The sequence below is a fragment of the Esox lucius genome, chromosome 8, assembly GCF_011004845.1.
Source record: "Esox lucius isolate fEsoLuc1 chromosome 8, fEsoLuc1.pri, whole genome shotgun sequence".
Lineage (NCBI taxonomy): Eukaryota > Metazoa > Chordata > Actinopteri > Esociformes > Esocidae > Esox > Esox lucius.
Genome location: NC_047576.1, coordinates 13,248,413 through 13,262,697, shown reverse-complemented (window position 1 = coordinate 13,262,697; position 14,285 = coordinate 13,248,413). Strand labels below are relative to the sequence as shown.

Genomic DNA, 14,285 nt, shown 5'->3' with positions numbered 1-14,285 from the left:
ACACATCTGAGAAGTCCCAAAGTTGGCCAAACCACTACAATAACTAGGCTAGCCTACAGGATTAACATTGCGGCAAGTCACTAAAGAAAAACTGCAATGCAGTGAAACATTTTTATCGCAATGAATCAGCATATGGAATTATTTCTAATAAACAATTATAGTTTTATATTTGAATATTTATCCTCAAGGGATAAATGACCACGTTTACACAAACATGTATAGCCTACGAAGCAAAGTCTGCCATCTACCACGTCAATCAAACCTTTATTCGGCTTCTTCCGCATAATGTGATAGGAGGATCTGAAAGAAAGGGCAGGTGCATTTGAAAGTCCTGAAGGGATCAGTGGTTTAGCCTACATTGCGGCGTTAGGCTACTCATGGGACAGAAACAAGCCAGTCCAAAAACATCACTCTACCTCAGGTATTTATTTTTTCTATACCAATACACTTTTTCTGGGCTTTTCTGTAATCATCACTGTTCATGAATTGGTTATGTTTCACCAAAGACAAATACTGCCTTGGTGAAAATTAGAATAGCCATATATCGATGATATGGCATTCTGATAATGTATGATTTATTACACACTTTCTCTATCATCAAACCTGTTTATTGTTGTATTATAGATTATGTAAATCGACACCTGTTGGAATGCATTTTATAAGCTACCAACCCACGTGTTTGGCACACAATTATCCCATCAGCATCCTGGTTATTGTTGTATCATACATTATGCAAATCTAAACCTGTTTGAATGCTGTCTATAAGCTTCCAAGCTCAAACAAAATTGTTTGGGACACTGACAAGCTATGTGTGTGATTTGATGTATGTTCCTTTTCAGAGTTTCCCAGTTCTGGGTGAAAAGTAGAGCAAGCCAAAATGAAGAGCCTCAAGGCAAAATTTAAAAAGAATGAGGTAAGAGGCAAGTCTTGGAGAAACTGTCTCACAATGCACTTGATGCCTCGATATCTAACATGCAATTATGTTTAAAATGGTAGTACTTTTTTTAAGTCTGGTAACATTTTCTGACCTGATATTGACTGCTGAGGGAGGTGACAGGCCGATGGTCGTCAGGTGGCTGTCTTTGTGGAGGTCCCAGTGCTGACAGTCTGTGTGTGTGTGGAGTGCTGGGTGTCAGTGTCATGGAGCAGCAGGGAAGCAGGCCAGTCTGCAGACTGATGCTGTGACCAGAGCTCTCAGGTAGCCTTCAATTATTCAGCCACACGGGCACACACACACACACACACACACACAAAGTATTGGCCCTTTCCTTTTCTTGACCCCATCCAATTGTGAGTGGTTGTAATGTGAGGGGGAAAATAAACTAATCCCAAGACAAGGACAAAAAGTCTGTACTCATTTTGTGTACGTTAATTAATGTCTTAAATGTCTAATTAACTGGAGCTTTTTGTATTGGACAAGCAGTACTAGTGTGTGTGGCTATGTTTTAAGGTAGTCTAGTTCAAAGATGAGTAGAAATGAAACTCCTGCATTCTGTAGCTCATTTTGGTGAAATATCCCTAGAGCCTGAGTGATATTATTGCTCCACTAGGGAGAGGATTGGAGAGTTGGTTATTAATCACAGGCCGACTTACCATCTCACTTGGAGGGATGTTTCCACTGTCATTCAGGAAAAACAGAAAACAAGAGCCCCCTTTTTGACTTGACAGAGCAATACTCAGTAGCTTATCATCCTCATTCACCACAAGATGTTGGTCACACACAGGACACCGATAAGCACACTTAAGGGAATAGAACCACAACTTAACCATTGTTTCCTGTTTATATAACCAGATAAGGGATTTCTATTTCATATTATTATAATTATATTCATTTCTATATTGTGACAGTTGCTTACAGTGCTATAAATGGCTGAGCCCAGTTAGGTTGATGTTGATACAGGATGTTATTATGTTCCCTCTGCCCTGTTCTGGCCTGGTACCAGTCAGCTCATTTCTCCTCATTCTACTGAGCCTTCATCCTCTCCTCACGTACACAGGTTCAGAGACGGAGAGAAGCTGCCTAGCCAAAATAGGACAGAGCAGGGAGGCGGAGGGCAGACTGAAACAAATGGAGAGACTTTGAGAGGAGGAAAGGGTGGCTGAGAACATACAGTAGTACTAGGCTAGACTGGAGAGGAAGGGCTGGTAGAGAACATACAATAGTACTAGGCTAGACTGGAGAGGAAGGGCTGGTAGAGAACATACAGTAGTACTAGGCTAGACTGGAGAGGAAGGGCTGGTAGAGAACATACAGTAGTACTAGGCTAGACTGGAGAGGAAGGGCTGGTAGAGAACATACAGTAGTACTAGGCTAGACTGGAGAGGAAGGGCTGGTAGAGAACATACAGTAGTACTAGGCTAGACTGGAGAGGAAGGGCTGGTAGAGAACATACAGTAGTACTAGGCTAGACTGGAGAGGAAGGGCTGGTAGAGAACATACAGTTGTACTAGGCTAGACTGGAGAGGAAGGGCTGGTAGAGAACATACAGTAGTACTAGGCTAGACTGGAGAGGAAGGGCTGGTAGAGAACATACAGTAGTACTAGGCTAGACTGGAGAGGAAGGGCTGGTAGAGAACACACAGTAGTACTAGGCTAGACTGGAGAGGAAGGGCTGGTAGAGAACATACAGTAGTACTAAGCTAGACTGGAGAGGAAGGGCTGGTAGAGAACATACAGTAGTACTAGGCTAGACTGGAGAGGAAGGCCTGGTAGAGAACATACAGTAGTACTAGGCTAGACTGGAGAGGAAGGGCTGGTAGAGAACACACAGTAGTACTAGGCTAGACTGGAGAGGAAGGGCTGGTAGAGAACATACAGTAGTACTAGGCTAGACTGGAGAGGAAGGGCTGGTAGAGAACATACAGTAGTACTAGGCTAGACTGGAGAGGAAGGGCTGGTAGAGAACATACAGTTGTACTAGGCTAGACTGGAGAGGAAGGGCTGGTAGAGAACATACAGTAGTACTAGGCTAGACTGGAGAGGAAGGGCTGGTAGAGAACATACAGTAGTACTGGGCTAGACTGAAGAGGAAGGGCTGGTAGAGAACATACAGTAGTACTAGGCTAGACTGGAGAGGAAGGGCTGGTAGAGAACATAGTTCTGCTGTTGACTGCGGTGCCAAATAAGAAGGGCACTGAAAGTAGAAATGGTGTGTGTGTGTGTGTATATGATAGCGAGGAGAGAGTGAATGTGTGTGTGTTCCTGAGAGACAGAAATAAGGCGTGTGTGCCCGGTAATGAGACTGCAGACTGAGTACGAATGGCCCAGAGTGCAGCAGCAGCAGCAGGAAAAGAGGAAGGAGTTTTGGCTGAGAGCAGACCACTGCGTATGGACAGTGACGTTACTGGGAGAGCGCTGGCAGATTACGCGTTCATATAGATACTGTACGTACAGCCTTTATGTTTGTGCCGCGTCATCATGAATTTGCTGTCGTACGTTTGTTCTCTTACAGAGCGCGGAGGTTGGTTTTCACGCTCAGTATTTAGTACTGTTTGTCGTTTAGTCAAATGCTCTGTCATTCAGTCAGGGTCGATGTCTGTGGACTGGTGAGGAGAGTGTGTGACATCTCCCTGTCCATATTTTGGTCAGGCAGTGCACCCCTTGCTCCATGGATAGTCAACTAGCCGAATGACTCGCTATTTGTGTCCTTGTTTCAGCTTGTTGGTGGTAGGTACTCTCTCTCTCTATCCCTTCCTGACACTTCTCAACATTTACAGCTGTTTCATCTGTTGTTTCGTTTGTTGAAGGGATTCAGTATTTTGGCGAAAGCTGTGAATATTAGTTCTTTTTGTAGATAGTGCAAATAATGTATGTCCACTTCTATAAGAGTACTGGTTTTAGCAGAGTTCCACCTAAACCCTTGCTTAGTCATCAGAACAGGCTCCTGTACAGTATATACAACCGTTTGGTTGGTTTTGACAAGAGCCGTGTTGTGACTGGTTGGTGTACTGTCTGTCCATGTCCCGTCAGAGCCAGGACTGGAGTAAGAGCGATGAGAGGCTGCTGCAGGCTGTGGAGCAGAACGAACCTGACAAAGTAGCCACTTTGATGGTAAAGAAGGGACTCTGTCCCACCAAACTGGACCCCGAGGGGAAGTCTGCGTAAGTACCGAACACTGGGTTACAGGTAAAGACAAAGCATTCACTAGAAAAACATTGTCCCTTGTTAGTCTAAGACCAGTTTAAAATGTGTCAAAGAAACTGCTCCATACTGAGCCAGTGAGGAAGAGTAAGGATGTCAGATAGTGTCTGCATTACTGGAGGTTATGATCTGAACCAATATTGTTATTCTCTGGTAGGTTCCATCTCTGTGCGTCTCGGGGGCGCCTGGACTGCCTGGAAGTCATCCTGGCTCACGGGCCTGACATTAACGTGACAGATGGCACAGGTGAGACGGCTGTCTCATTCAGTGAACATGTTAACACGTTTAGTGTCACAGATAACCAAGGTAATGCTTTGTGGCTTTAACTGTTCAAAACAACGTAGTCAATGTTGATTATCTGAATTCCAAAAAGCTCTCTTGCTACTAATCTTTACTCATTATTCCTCTCTTTTTTTGGTAAATGAAATGGGCCTCATCGACCCCAAGGCTTGAACGCCCTTCACCTAGCAGCGAAGAACAGCCAGCCGCAGTGCCTTAAGAGACTGTTACAGGTAAATTAAACAACCAGACAAATTTAACAACACTGTGCGGTTACCGTGCTTTACATTGTCCTTATACATCTCTTACTTCCCAAGGAGAGACTGCCTGTAGACTCCACAGACATCTTTGGCCGGACAGCTCTGCATCATGCAGGTTAATACAGTGCTCTAGCTACAACACGGTAGATTACAGCAGCATCTCTGTAACACTGTCAACACCTTAACATTGTTCTACCTTCCACTTGTCCGGCTGCGATGTGTGTCCGGTCCTCTTACAGCTGTGAGCGGCTGCTTGTCCTGCACAGAGACTCTGTGGGATTTCAAGGCCAGCCTGGATGCCCAGGACGGGGTAAGTAGCCCCAAACCTGACCTCGGCGCAACAGCAGTCATTCAGCTAGGGTCTGTAGAGCTACATTCAGTAGTGTGCAGTGCCCTGTTACAGTCCATCACTAAATGAGATGATTTCATCTTGTTAAGTCTTTATTGTCATTGTGGTGTTTGTCTCTGTGTCAGGATGGCGCCACCCCGTTGATCCTAGGAGCCCAGATGAGCAGAGTTAAGCTGTGTTCTTTCCTGTTGAACCGAGGAGCCAACCCCAACATACAGGACAGCCAGGGGCGGTACAACACCACAAACAGGGCTATGCGTTAGAGGGACTTACATGTGTGCGAGCCTGTGAATGCGGACGGTGTTTAGGTTGTAGGGCCCTGGAGGGCATTTTATGAACACGAGAGGGGTAGGAGGAGTTGAGAGGAATGTAGTCGTATGTAGGTCGTAGGTCACGGTCGTATGTAGAACCAGGCAGAGCTGCCTCTGCTTCAGTGTGCTCTGTTTTTTGGGTTGAAGGTCAGCCCTGATGCTGGCATGTGAGAGCGACGGTGCAGAGGCCGTGGAGGCTCTGCTAAGAGCAGGAGCTGACCCACAGCTGTCAGACGCCCTGGCTCATGATGCAGCCCACTACAGCGTAACCACTGGCAACCAACGCATCACCCAGCTGTTGCAGAACGGAGCTCCAGGTAACCTCTTTTTGTCTCACTTGCTGTCTGTAGCAGGGTTGGGGTCATATCCATTTCGGGTTTTCTTTTTATTGAACTAGCCAAAAAGAAGACTTTTACTGAACTGATTTGGAATTGAGCCCAGTCTTCCTCCACTGTCTGGGTTCCACACTGGGCCCTAGCAGCATGGTACATCGTTTTATAATTGATAGAACAGACAACATTTCCTCTTGGGTATTGCCGGGGCTATATAGGGCTGTACCATTTCCAATGTTGAGTTCATTTTCATGGGCAACTGTAGCTAACGGTCTGCTGTTGGAAACGTTGTTGCCATTTCCATGGTGTTCATTATTTCTATCAGTTGTAATTGGGAAGTCTGGTCTATGGCCCCACTTTGCCCCCCCAGGAACCGGTTGTAAATTGAGGAAGTGGAATTAGGAGGCAGCTGCAGGATAATTGTAAAAGGCTGAAGGCCCTCGTGTTTTCAAACGTGGCTTGGTGATTTATGAAAACAGAACTGTGCTTCACATGAAGCCTGAAGTGCTGAAATGTCTCTGATGTACCTGTGATATATGATAAGTGTATTTCTTCACAGCGTATAGTAGGGCTGTTCGATGTGATATACTGCATGCTACAGTATAAAGAAGGACTTTTATGGGCCAGTGTGTTTTTTTTAGATGAAGGTGCTGTGTAAATCTGTATGTGTGCGTGTGTGTGTGCGTGCCTGTATGTTTGTGTGTGTGTGTGTGCGCGCAAGCAAGCGTGTGTGTATATGTCTGGTTGTGTGATTTCATTGAATCTCAATACACCAGAGGTTTAACAGGCCTTGCTCTTTGTCTCTCCCTAAACATACGTAGCCACTGGCAGTGATGAGGAGGAGGTAACTTACCACACAGATTTTCATTTCCAGATTTCCTCAATGTGACAGCCTATATATTTCATCAAACATCTTGTAGTAGACTGCGGCATAGAGAGGCACAATACATTCTTATCACGTTTTCAATCAACAGCCACAACCTTTGAACAACAGCTGTAGTCACTCAAGGAAAACATTAAGGAGCACAACAAAAACATAACTAGGAAACCATAAAACCCTATCGTGATATTCTTTGGACTATAGTACAACTTGCTTTGCTCCTGACCTGCTTGTTTCCATTGCTCCCTGTTCAATCTGCCCGTCCGTGCCTCCAGCGGCAGCCCCCACCTCCCCCTCCCCTGCCGGGGGGGAACACTCCTCGTAAGAGGAAAGCTCCTCCTCCACCAGGATCCTCTCCCCAGGTAGGAGGGTTAACCCGGGGGGACCGGTGACACATTGTCTGATGTCTGAACGCTCCCATTCCTCCTGACTCATGCTTAGGGTAAGCTGTCAAAATCCTTCTCATGTTCCAGGGATGCTCACCTTCTCCTGCCCCCCGAAGCCCTCCTCCTCCTGCTTCTCCTGAGCCCCAGACCCAGAGCCCCTCTCCCTCTGCTCAGTCCCCAGAAGCAAAGCGCTCTGCTCAGGCTAACCTTGTAAGTTAGCGCCCCTGCCACTGCATACTGTATGTTGTATACTGGGCATACAGGCGATAGCGCATTGTGAGGGGGGGGGGGGGTTGTCCTCTATATTGGGGGCTACTTCTGCATCACTTTCATGACAAAGGGCTTTAGGCTGTTTTCAATTGGAGACTGCTTTTGTACTCTGCTGCTGGGTGACTGAGATGTCACTGATATGCACGTGTGTGTGTGGCCTTTACTTGTGTCTGTCAGACGGAGGACGAGGAGGTGTTCGAGGAGATCCGCAGGCTGCGTCTGGAGCGGGGCCGTCTGCTCCAGAAAATCAAAGGCCTGGAGCAGCAGAACAGTGCCAACACCGCTGCAGAAGAGGTGCCTCAGATAAACGCTCTAACGCCTATTCCCTAGAGACATCTCGTATATCCCAGACGTAATGGCTGCTAACCCCTCGTGTACTGACCCCTCTCCCGTGCGCCAGCTCACCCTGCTGAAGGAGCGGCTGGAGCAGGCGGAGGCGGAGCGGGACAGGCTGCGGACGGAGCTGGAGGAGTTGAGGGCGTGTCAGGTGGTTGGGACCAGCGACTCGGACGATGACATGCTGGACTTCATGGGTGCGTGTTGTTGTGGAGAGAGCGTTTGCTAAAACAAATAGACCAAGTGGGTTCTTTAATGAGAGGGTAATACAAGGAAATGACACGGAAGGTCACGGTGAAGGCACCAGCGTGTTATCTAAGGCTACCCCTCTGTCCCTAAGGGGCGGAGAAGCTGCTGTCGAGGCGGTCGAGAGAGTGTCCTTCTGATCCGGATGAGGCGGACACAGACTTAGCCGACCCGGCCTCTGCCGAAGCGGCGGACCCAGGCACTGTGGCTGAACTACGAAGACAGGTGGAGGATCTGACCTCTCAGAACCAGGAGCTGGTCCTCAAAGTGCAGGTATGGTCATACACATAAACACACACACACACTTACACACTTTATCTACATAAATACTTAACATCAAAATGAATTCTTCCTCAATAATCCTAATCCTAACCTATTACCCTAACCTAAACCTAGCTCGTAACCTTTAATGCCTAACCATAACTGTAGTTCTAAAATGAACCCCAATTTACCCTAACACTTGTGTAAACCTTTTCCTTTTTCAAATTGGGGTGAGGGAAATCACAGGGAAACGCAACTCCTTGATGTCACCACAGTTTCGCTACATTTCTGTCCTCATTTATATAATAAAACATGCGCTCGTAGAGCTGATGTACTGATATACATGAAGTTATTACCAGGTTCTCCAGACCAGATCCGTTCCCAGGTGATGATGAGGTCAAGGCTGTGTCAGATTGGACCATTATTCATAACCACTCTGTAGGTCTGTGATACACCAACCAAGTATGAAGAGCTCCACAGAGGAGGCTAGGAGACTTGGTGCAGACATTCTTCACTAACTGGGTCATGGTCGGTTTCAGTACACAGAATTGGGCCAAAGTGTTACAGCCAGGCAACCGACCGTCTGGTGCTGTTTATCAGGGGCAGAACAGCTGGTACAAAAGAGGAGCTAAATCTGTCTAATGCTGTCCTATGGATAGAGTGTAGATGTTTGATTCCAGGTTTTAGTTGATTGAGTTGTATGAAAATACAGGATGCTTAACATAGTGTGACTCACACCACTGCTACAGTAGAGGTCAACCCCAGAGGTGAAAAACGTCTTGTTTGGTTTGCAGATGTTGGAGATGTTTGAGAAAGACGACACCGACATGCAGACATCCGGGCCAGACTTCGTCCCCGTGGCTCTGTATGATTCACTGAGGAGAGAGTTTGATGCTCTCCAGGAGCGCTACTCCCAAGCCCAGGGTTCAGCTGAGACCCCCAGCATGGCAGGAGAGGAGTAAGAATCAGCACACACACACATACATACATACATACACACACACACACACATCACCTTATGCCATCTGGATAAGCGCGTCTGCTTAATGACTAAAATGTTACATTTACATCACCCACTAGGGCTCGAGTTCCATTTGTAGAGGTGCCTTGGGGTGCTAAGCACTACCAATAGGGCACACTGGTAAGGATCACAGTAACATATCAAACTAGGACACCCCTATATTTAGGGTCAAAATAGAAACGCTGTTTCAATGCACTATTTTAAGAGTCTTTAAGCCCACTACAAGTGTAACGTGAACCCTGCTAGTCACAGTATTGTCTTTTTGAAGTAACTAACACTATGCAAACCATTCTTTTTTCCCTCCAGGTGTGAGGAGACGGTGGAGGTAGGAGAGGGGGAGTCGGGAACAGAGGGGACAGAGGGGGAGAGCAGTGAGGTGTTGCGGGAAAGGGTTCGTGGGTTAGAGGAGCAGCTGGCCCACTCCCAGTCCGAGCTGGAGGAGCTGAGAGAACAGGTGCATCTGGGAGTCTATTCAGTGGAAGAGGCGGGGGGGGGAGCGGTGACCCACACGGGCAGCAGCGAGGGGGCGAGTCAGGAGACGCAGCAGCTGAGAGAGAGAGTGAGGGAGCTGGAGGAGGCACTGAAGGAGGGACAGAGACAGGGGGAGGAGAGTGCAGGGGACAGTGACACGGTCAAACAGCTGAGAAAGAAAGTTGAGGAGCTACAGGCAGCCCCGGAGGAGAAAGAGTCGGGAGAAAAGGAGGACGGAGGGGAGAGCGAACCAGCGAGGAGCCTCAGGGAGAAGGTGCGCGAGCTGGAAGCTGCCCTGGCAGAGAGCAAGGACAGGGTGGAGGTGAAGCCAGACGGGGAGGTGGTAGGGAGGCTGCAGGAACGTGTGAGGGAGCTGGAGCAGGAACTGAGGGACTGCGTGCCCCGGTCGGAGCTGGAGGAGGTGCAGGTGACCCTGGGTTTGCAGTGTGAGCAGCTGGCCAGGGAGAGGGCGGAGGCCAGTCTGAGACTCAACGAGGCCCTACTGGAACTGGAGAGACTACGACCACCCAGCCCACAGCCTCAAGGAGACGAGGAGGAGGAGGAGGAGGAGGAGGAACGGTCCGAGGGCTCAGAGCCGTCCATCACATCAGGTGGGGGTGGGGTGGGGGGGGGGCTACCTAGCAAATTCTATTTCACTGTATTAGATCAGTGGTAAGCTGTAAATAACTTGCTTTAATATTGAATATGCAGGAATGAGTGTCACATTTCTCCAGGCTTGTGACAGCCACTCTAAGGCTTTGCTTGACCACACATCACACCGGCCGCAGCGCTCTTTGAGACTGTGATATTCTTTCCACCAATCAGAGCGATCCCTGAGACGAGTAAGGGAGGAACTGGAAGTGGCGAGGCAGGAAGCAGCTCAGGCTCTGGACTGCCTGTGTGCGGAGCGTGAGGGTCGGGCTCAGGACACGCTTCGCCTGAAAGACGCCGTACCGCTTTCTCAACACATGGAGGAGCTGTCGGCCCTGTCAGAGCAGCTGGCCCAGACCGCCCAGGAGCTGCAGTCTGAGAGGGCCCTGCGATGCCACGCCCAGACTGAGGCGGCGAGGCTAGAGGCCCGGCTACAGGCCACAGAACAGGACCTCATACCCAGGGAGGAGCACGACAGAGTCAAGGTTATAAAGATACTTTAGAAATCGTAATGAAATTCACACAAATAGAAAGCGAGAACATCCTGAATGCAAAGTAGATCAAAAGCGACTGGTTGTGTGTTGATAATGGCCGCCCTCAAATCATGTACAGCGTTAATCCAAGATAGTACAATATAAAAGTTACTGGATATTACACCCATTCTTCATGCGCTCCACTTCCTATGGCATTCCAGGCAGAGCTGCAGCGTTCCCTGGAGGCTAGTGAGAGCAGTGCAGCAGAGGCCAAAGAGGCTCTGAGTGACAAGGAGGCGGAGCTGAGAGAACTCCGGTCCCAGAAGGCCGTAGAACAGGGCCTGGTGTCCAAGGAGGACCACGAGTCCCAGCGGCTCTCATTACAGGCTGAGATCAACACACTCACCGCCCAATTCAACGACCTCACACGCAAACACGAGAAGACCTGCACCGAGGTGTGTGCAAGCCGCTTTCCGTCAAAATACGTAAAATGGGAAGAAAGGTACTGAAACGTGAAGTCACTAGTGGAGTCACCCTTCCTCACCCCCCATCCCGCCTCTCCCCCGGATCTGTCCCCTCCTCACCCCCCGTCCCGCCTCTCCCCTGGATTCGTCCCCTCCTCACCCCTGGATCTGTCCCCTCCTCACCCCCCATCCCGCCTCTCCCCTGGATCTGTCCCCTCCTCACCCCCCGTCCCGCCTCTCCCCTGGATTCGTCCCCTCCTCACCCCTGGATCTGTCCCTTCCTCACCCCCCATCCCGCCTCTCCCCTGGATTCGTCCCCTCCTCACCCCTGGATCTGTCCCTTCCTCACCCCCCATCCCGCCTCTCCCCTGGATTCGTCCCCTCCTCACCCCTGGATCTGTCCCCTCCTCACCCCCCGTCCCGCCTCTCCCCTGGATTCGTCCTCTCCTCACCCCCCTCGCCTCCCCTGGTTCTGTCCCGTCAGGTGTTTCAGGTGCAGCGGGAGGCTCTGTTCAATAAGAGTGAGCGTCAGGTAGCTGAAGCTCAGCTGGCCACGGTGCAGCAACAGCTGGCTGACCTGCAGGCCCAGTCCAGCCACGTCCAGGAGCTCCACAAAAACATACAGGACTCCCAGGGCCTGGTCAAGGAGAAGGACCGCAAGGTGAGACAAACACACATGGGACATGACAAAATGGACCCCCACCCTCCCTCAGTAGAATTTGGGCCATGTAAGACTGTCTGCTGAATGGAATGTCACATGCAAATGTAAAGGATCTGTGATGTCCCTCCTTTTTGAGTAGATAACAGAGCTGTCTAAGGAGGTGTTCCGTCTGAAGGAGGCTTTGGGGGCTCTTAGTCCTCCTCTGGGTCTCTCCTCCCACTCCTCCTCCCAGTCTGAAAAAGCCCCCCCTGTGAACCCCGGCCAGCAGATGGCGCTGCAGAACAGAGTGGCTGCACTCTCTAAAGAGCTCCAGGTGAGGGCACCAATGAGCCAGAACAAATACCTTTGTTCCTGTCACTGTTGAAGAGCCGCTCCACTCACATGATCATTAATGTGAAATCTCAGATGAGAAAAGTCTCACCTTGCAAACCAATCACTGGTTTAGACCAACCAATCACTGGTTCAGATACAACAAAAAACCAGGCAAACCTAGTTCAGCCAGACCACAATAAAAGGTATTGCCTTCTTGAGATTCGAACCTTTATTGCCCATGTGAAAGGCTGTGTCACTAACCACTACACCACAGAGCTCTACCTTCAACATGTGTCATTATAGCCTCTATCCTGAACAAAACCTATTTTGCCACTGGCTTTTTGAACAGCTTATTAGTCAGTAATAGGCTTTACCAGTATCTACTAACTTACTGGAATAGTCATAGGAATTGAGCAATTGCTAGCGAGTCTGCCAAAGTTATTTCATTCATGGCATAACAACATACTTTTTTCTTTCATTCGTGGATGACAATGAATTCAATAACCATCAAGAAAGGTGACGATAGCTAACCTTTTCATCAAGTGAAATGACAAGAGAGTCATGGAAAGAAAATAAATAAATGTCGTTGTTCACAATAGATTTGAACTTGAGCCTTCCACGTGAGAGGCACTGTCTTTAACCATAACGCCACAGCATTACGCATGTCACCATTCACTAAACTATTGAGCATTGGCTTAAACTAACGTTTCTCATTAAGTTTACCTCCACCACAAATAGCGTCTATGAGCTGTTAGCTTTTGCCACTGGCCGTTTGAACAGCTTATTAGCCAGTAATAGGCTTACTGCTATCTACTAACTTCTTAGGAATAATCGTAAGAATTTAGCAATTTCTGGCGAGACTGAAGATTACCTTATCCATGCAAGAAACAATCGCAATATAACCGTAGACAATTTTTGGTTTCAGTTTTAGCCAGCAAAGATTTCTTCAATATGGAATAATTCACAGTCACTCACTCAGAGACATTCGCTCTTAGCCGGCTCCGCTTACACGGCCCGGCAAAAAAAGAATACTAATCCCCTCCCCAAACCACCTGCTGCACCTGTACCTTAGTTTGATAGTTATAGTGATTAGTCTTCATATGTCAGAGATGAGCTGACAACTTTGGTGTGTTTTTGGTGGAGCTTGCCAATTTCATTGACATGATCATGTGACTGGAGCGCACCCTTAAGTGAATACTACAGCATACTGTCACTACTGTCTGTCTGTCAGTCTGTTAGTAGAGTCTTTGTTTTTACAGGATTGGGAACGAAGGCACAGACAAGTTGTAGCTGTGTACCGATCCCACCTGCTGGCAGCTGTTCAGGCAAGACCAACTCTTTGTACCTTAGTAGACCAACTCTATGTTCCTCAGTAGACCAACTCTATGTTCCTCAGTAGACCAAATCTATGTTCCTCAGTAGACCAACTCTATGTTCCTCAGTAGACCAACTCTATGTTCCTCAGTAGACCAACTCTATGTACCTCAGTAGACCAACTCTATGCACCTTAGTAGGCTAGCTCTATGTACCTCAGTTGAATACATATCAGTATTGGATCCGTGCTATATGAAGTGTTGTTGTGTAGTTGAGGGGAAAATCACCTAGTGTTATATCTTCCTCAGGGCCGGATGGATGAAGAGGTAAAAGGACTGTTACTGCAGATATTGAGGATGTCACACAAGGACCAGGGGCATTGACCGAACCAGGCCAACAGACAAGAGAGAATACTCACTAGTGCACACTGGAAGACACTATGAAGACGCTTGTACTGTACCACCTACTACTGCTGTGAGCACAGTACTGCTGAAACCACTGTACTAGTCTGTTTTGAAGACAGCTGCATCCAGTACAGTATGTGTAGCCCTGGCCCGTTCATGACTGAACTGTATGTAACATACATGACCAGGTAGTTTTCTATTCTCAGAAATAGACAGTGTAGTTATAAGAAGAATGTACCAGATCTTAATAGATTGCTAAGCTTACTGATACTATGACTGATATTCTTACAGTAAAGAACTTCTGCCTCTAACGTGCCTTATTTTTTAGTTGTTGAACAGTTGTTGCTTCAATAAAAGCTCAAAAGAGATAGGACTAACATGCAGAAGGTTTTCATTATTCTCCATATCTATTTTAGGCTAGAGATAGCAGGTATTTTCCTTGGGGGCTGCAGTGTGCTGCCAT

At 48.1% G+C, this 14,285-nt stretch overlaps 1 protein-coding gene across 1 annotated transcript; it reads left to right on the top strand.

The window, feature by feature from the left end:
* Window positions 1-405: 405 nt before the first annotated feature.
* Window positions 406-14,133, top strand: ankrd24 (ankyrin repeat domain 24). The gene is made up of 25 exons (XM_029121849.2): window positions 406-421; window positions 840-913; window positions 1,047-1,198; window positions 3,175-3,667; window positions 3,971-4,101; window positions 4,299-4,387; window positions 4,589-4,653; window positions 4,738-4,795; window positions 4,920-4,990; window positions 5,155-5,261; window positions 5,488-5,657; window positions 6,494-6,516; window positions 6,828-6,914; window positions 7,026-7,148; window positions 7,386-7,502; window positions 7,609-7,741; window positions 7,885-8,063; window positions 8,846-9,009; window positions 9,379-10,154; window positions 10,369-10,679; window positions 10,889-11,122; window positions 11,616-11,792; window positions 11,932-12,105; window positions 13,364-13,429; window positions 13,727-14,133. Exons 4-25 carry the CDS (start codon window positions 3,629-3,631, stop codon window positions 13,799-13,801), a joined length of 3,369 nt encoding a protein of 1,122 aa, XP_028977682.2. The 5' UTR covers window positions 406-421; window positions 840-913; window positions 1,047-1,198; window positions 3,175-3,628; the 3' UTR covers window positions 13,802-14,133.
* Window positions 14,134-14,285: the final 152 nt, after the last annotated feature.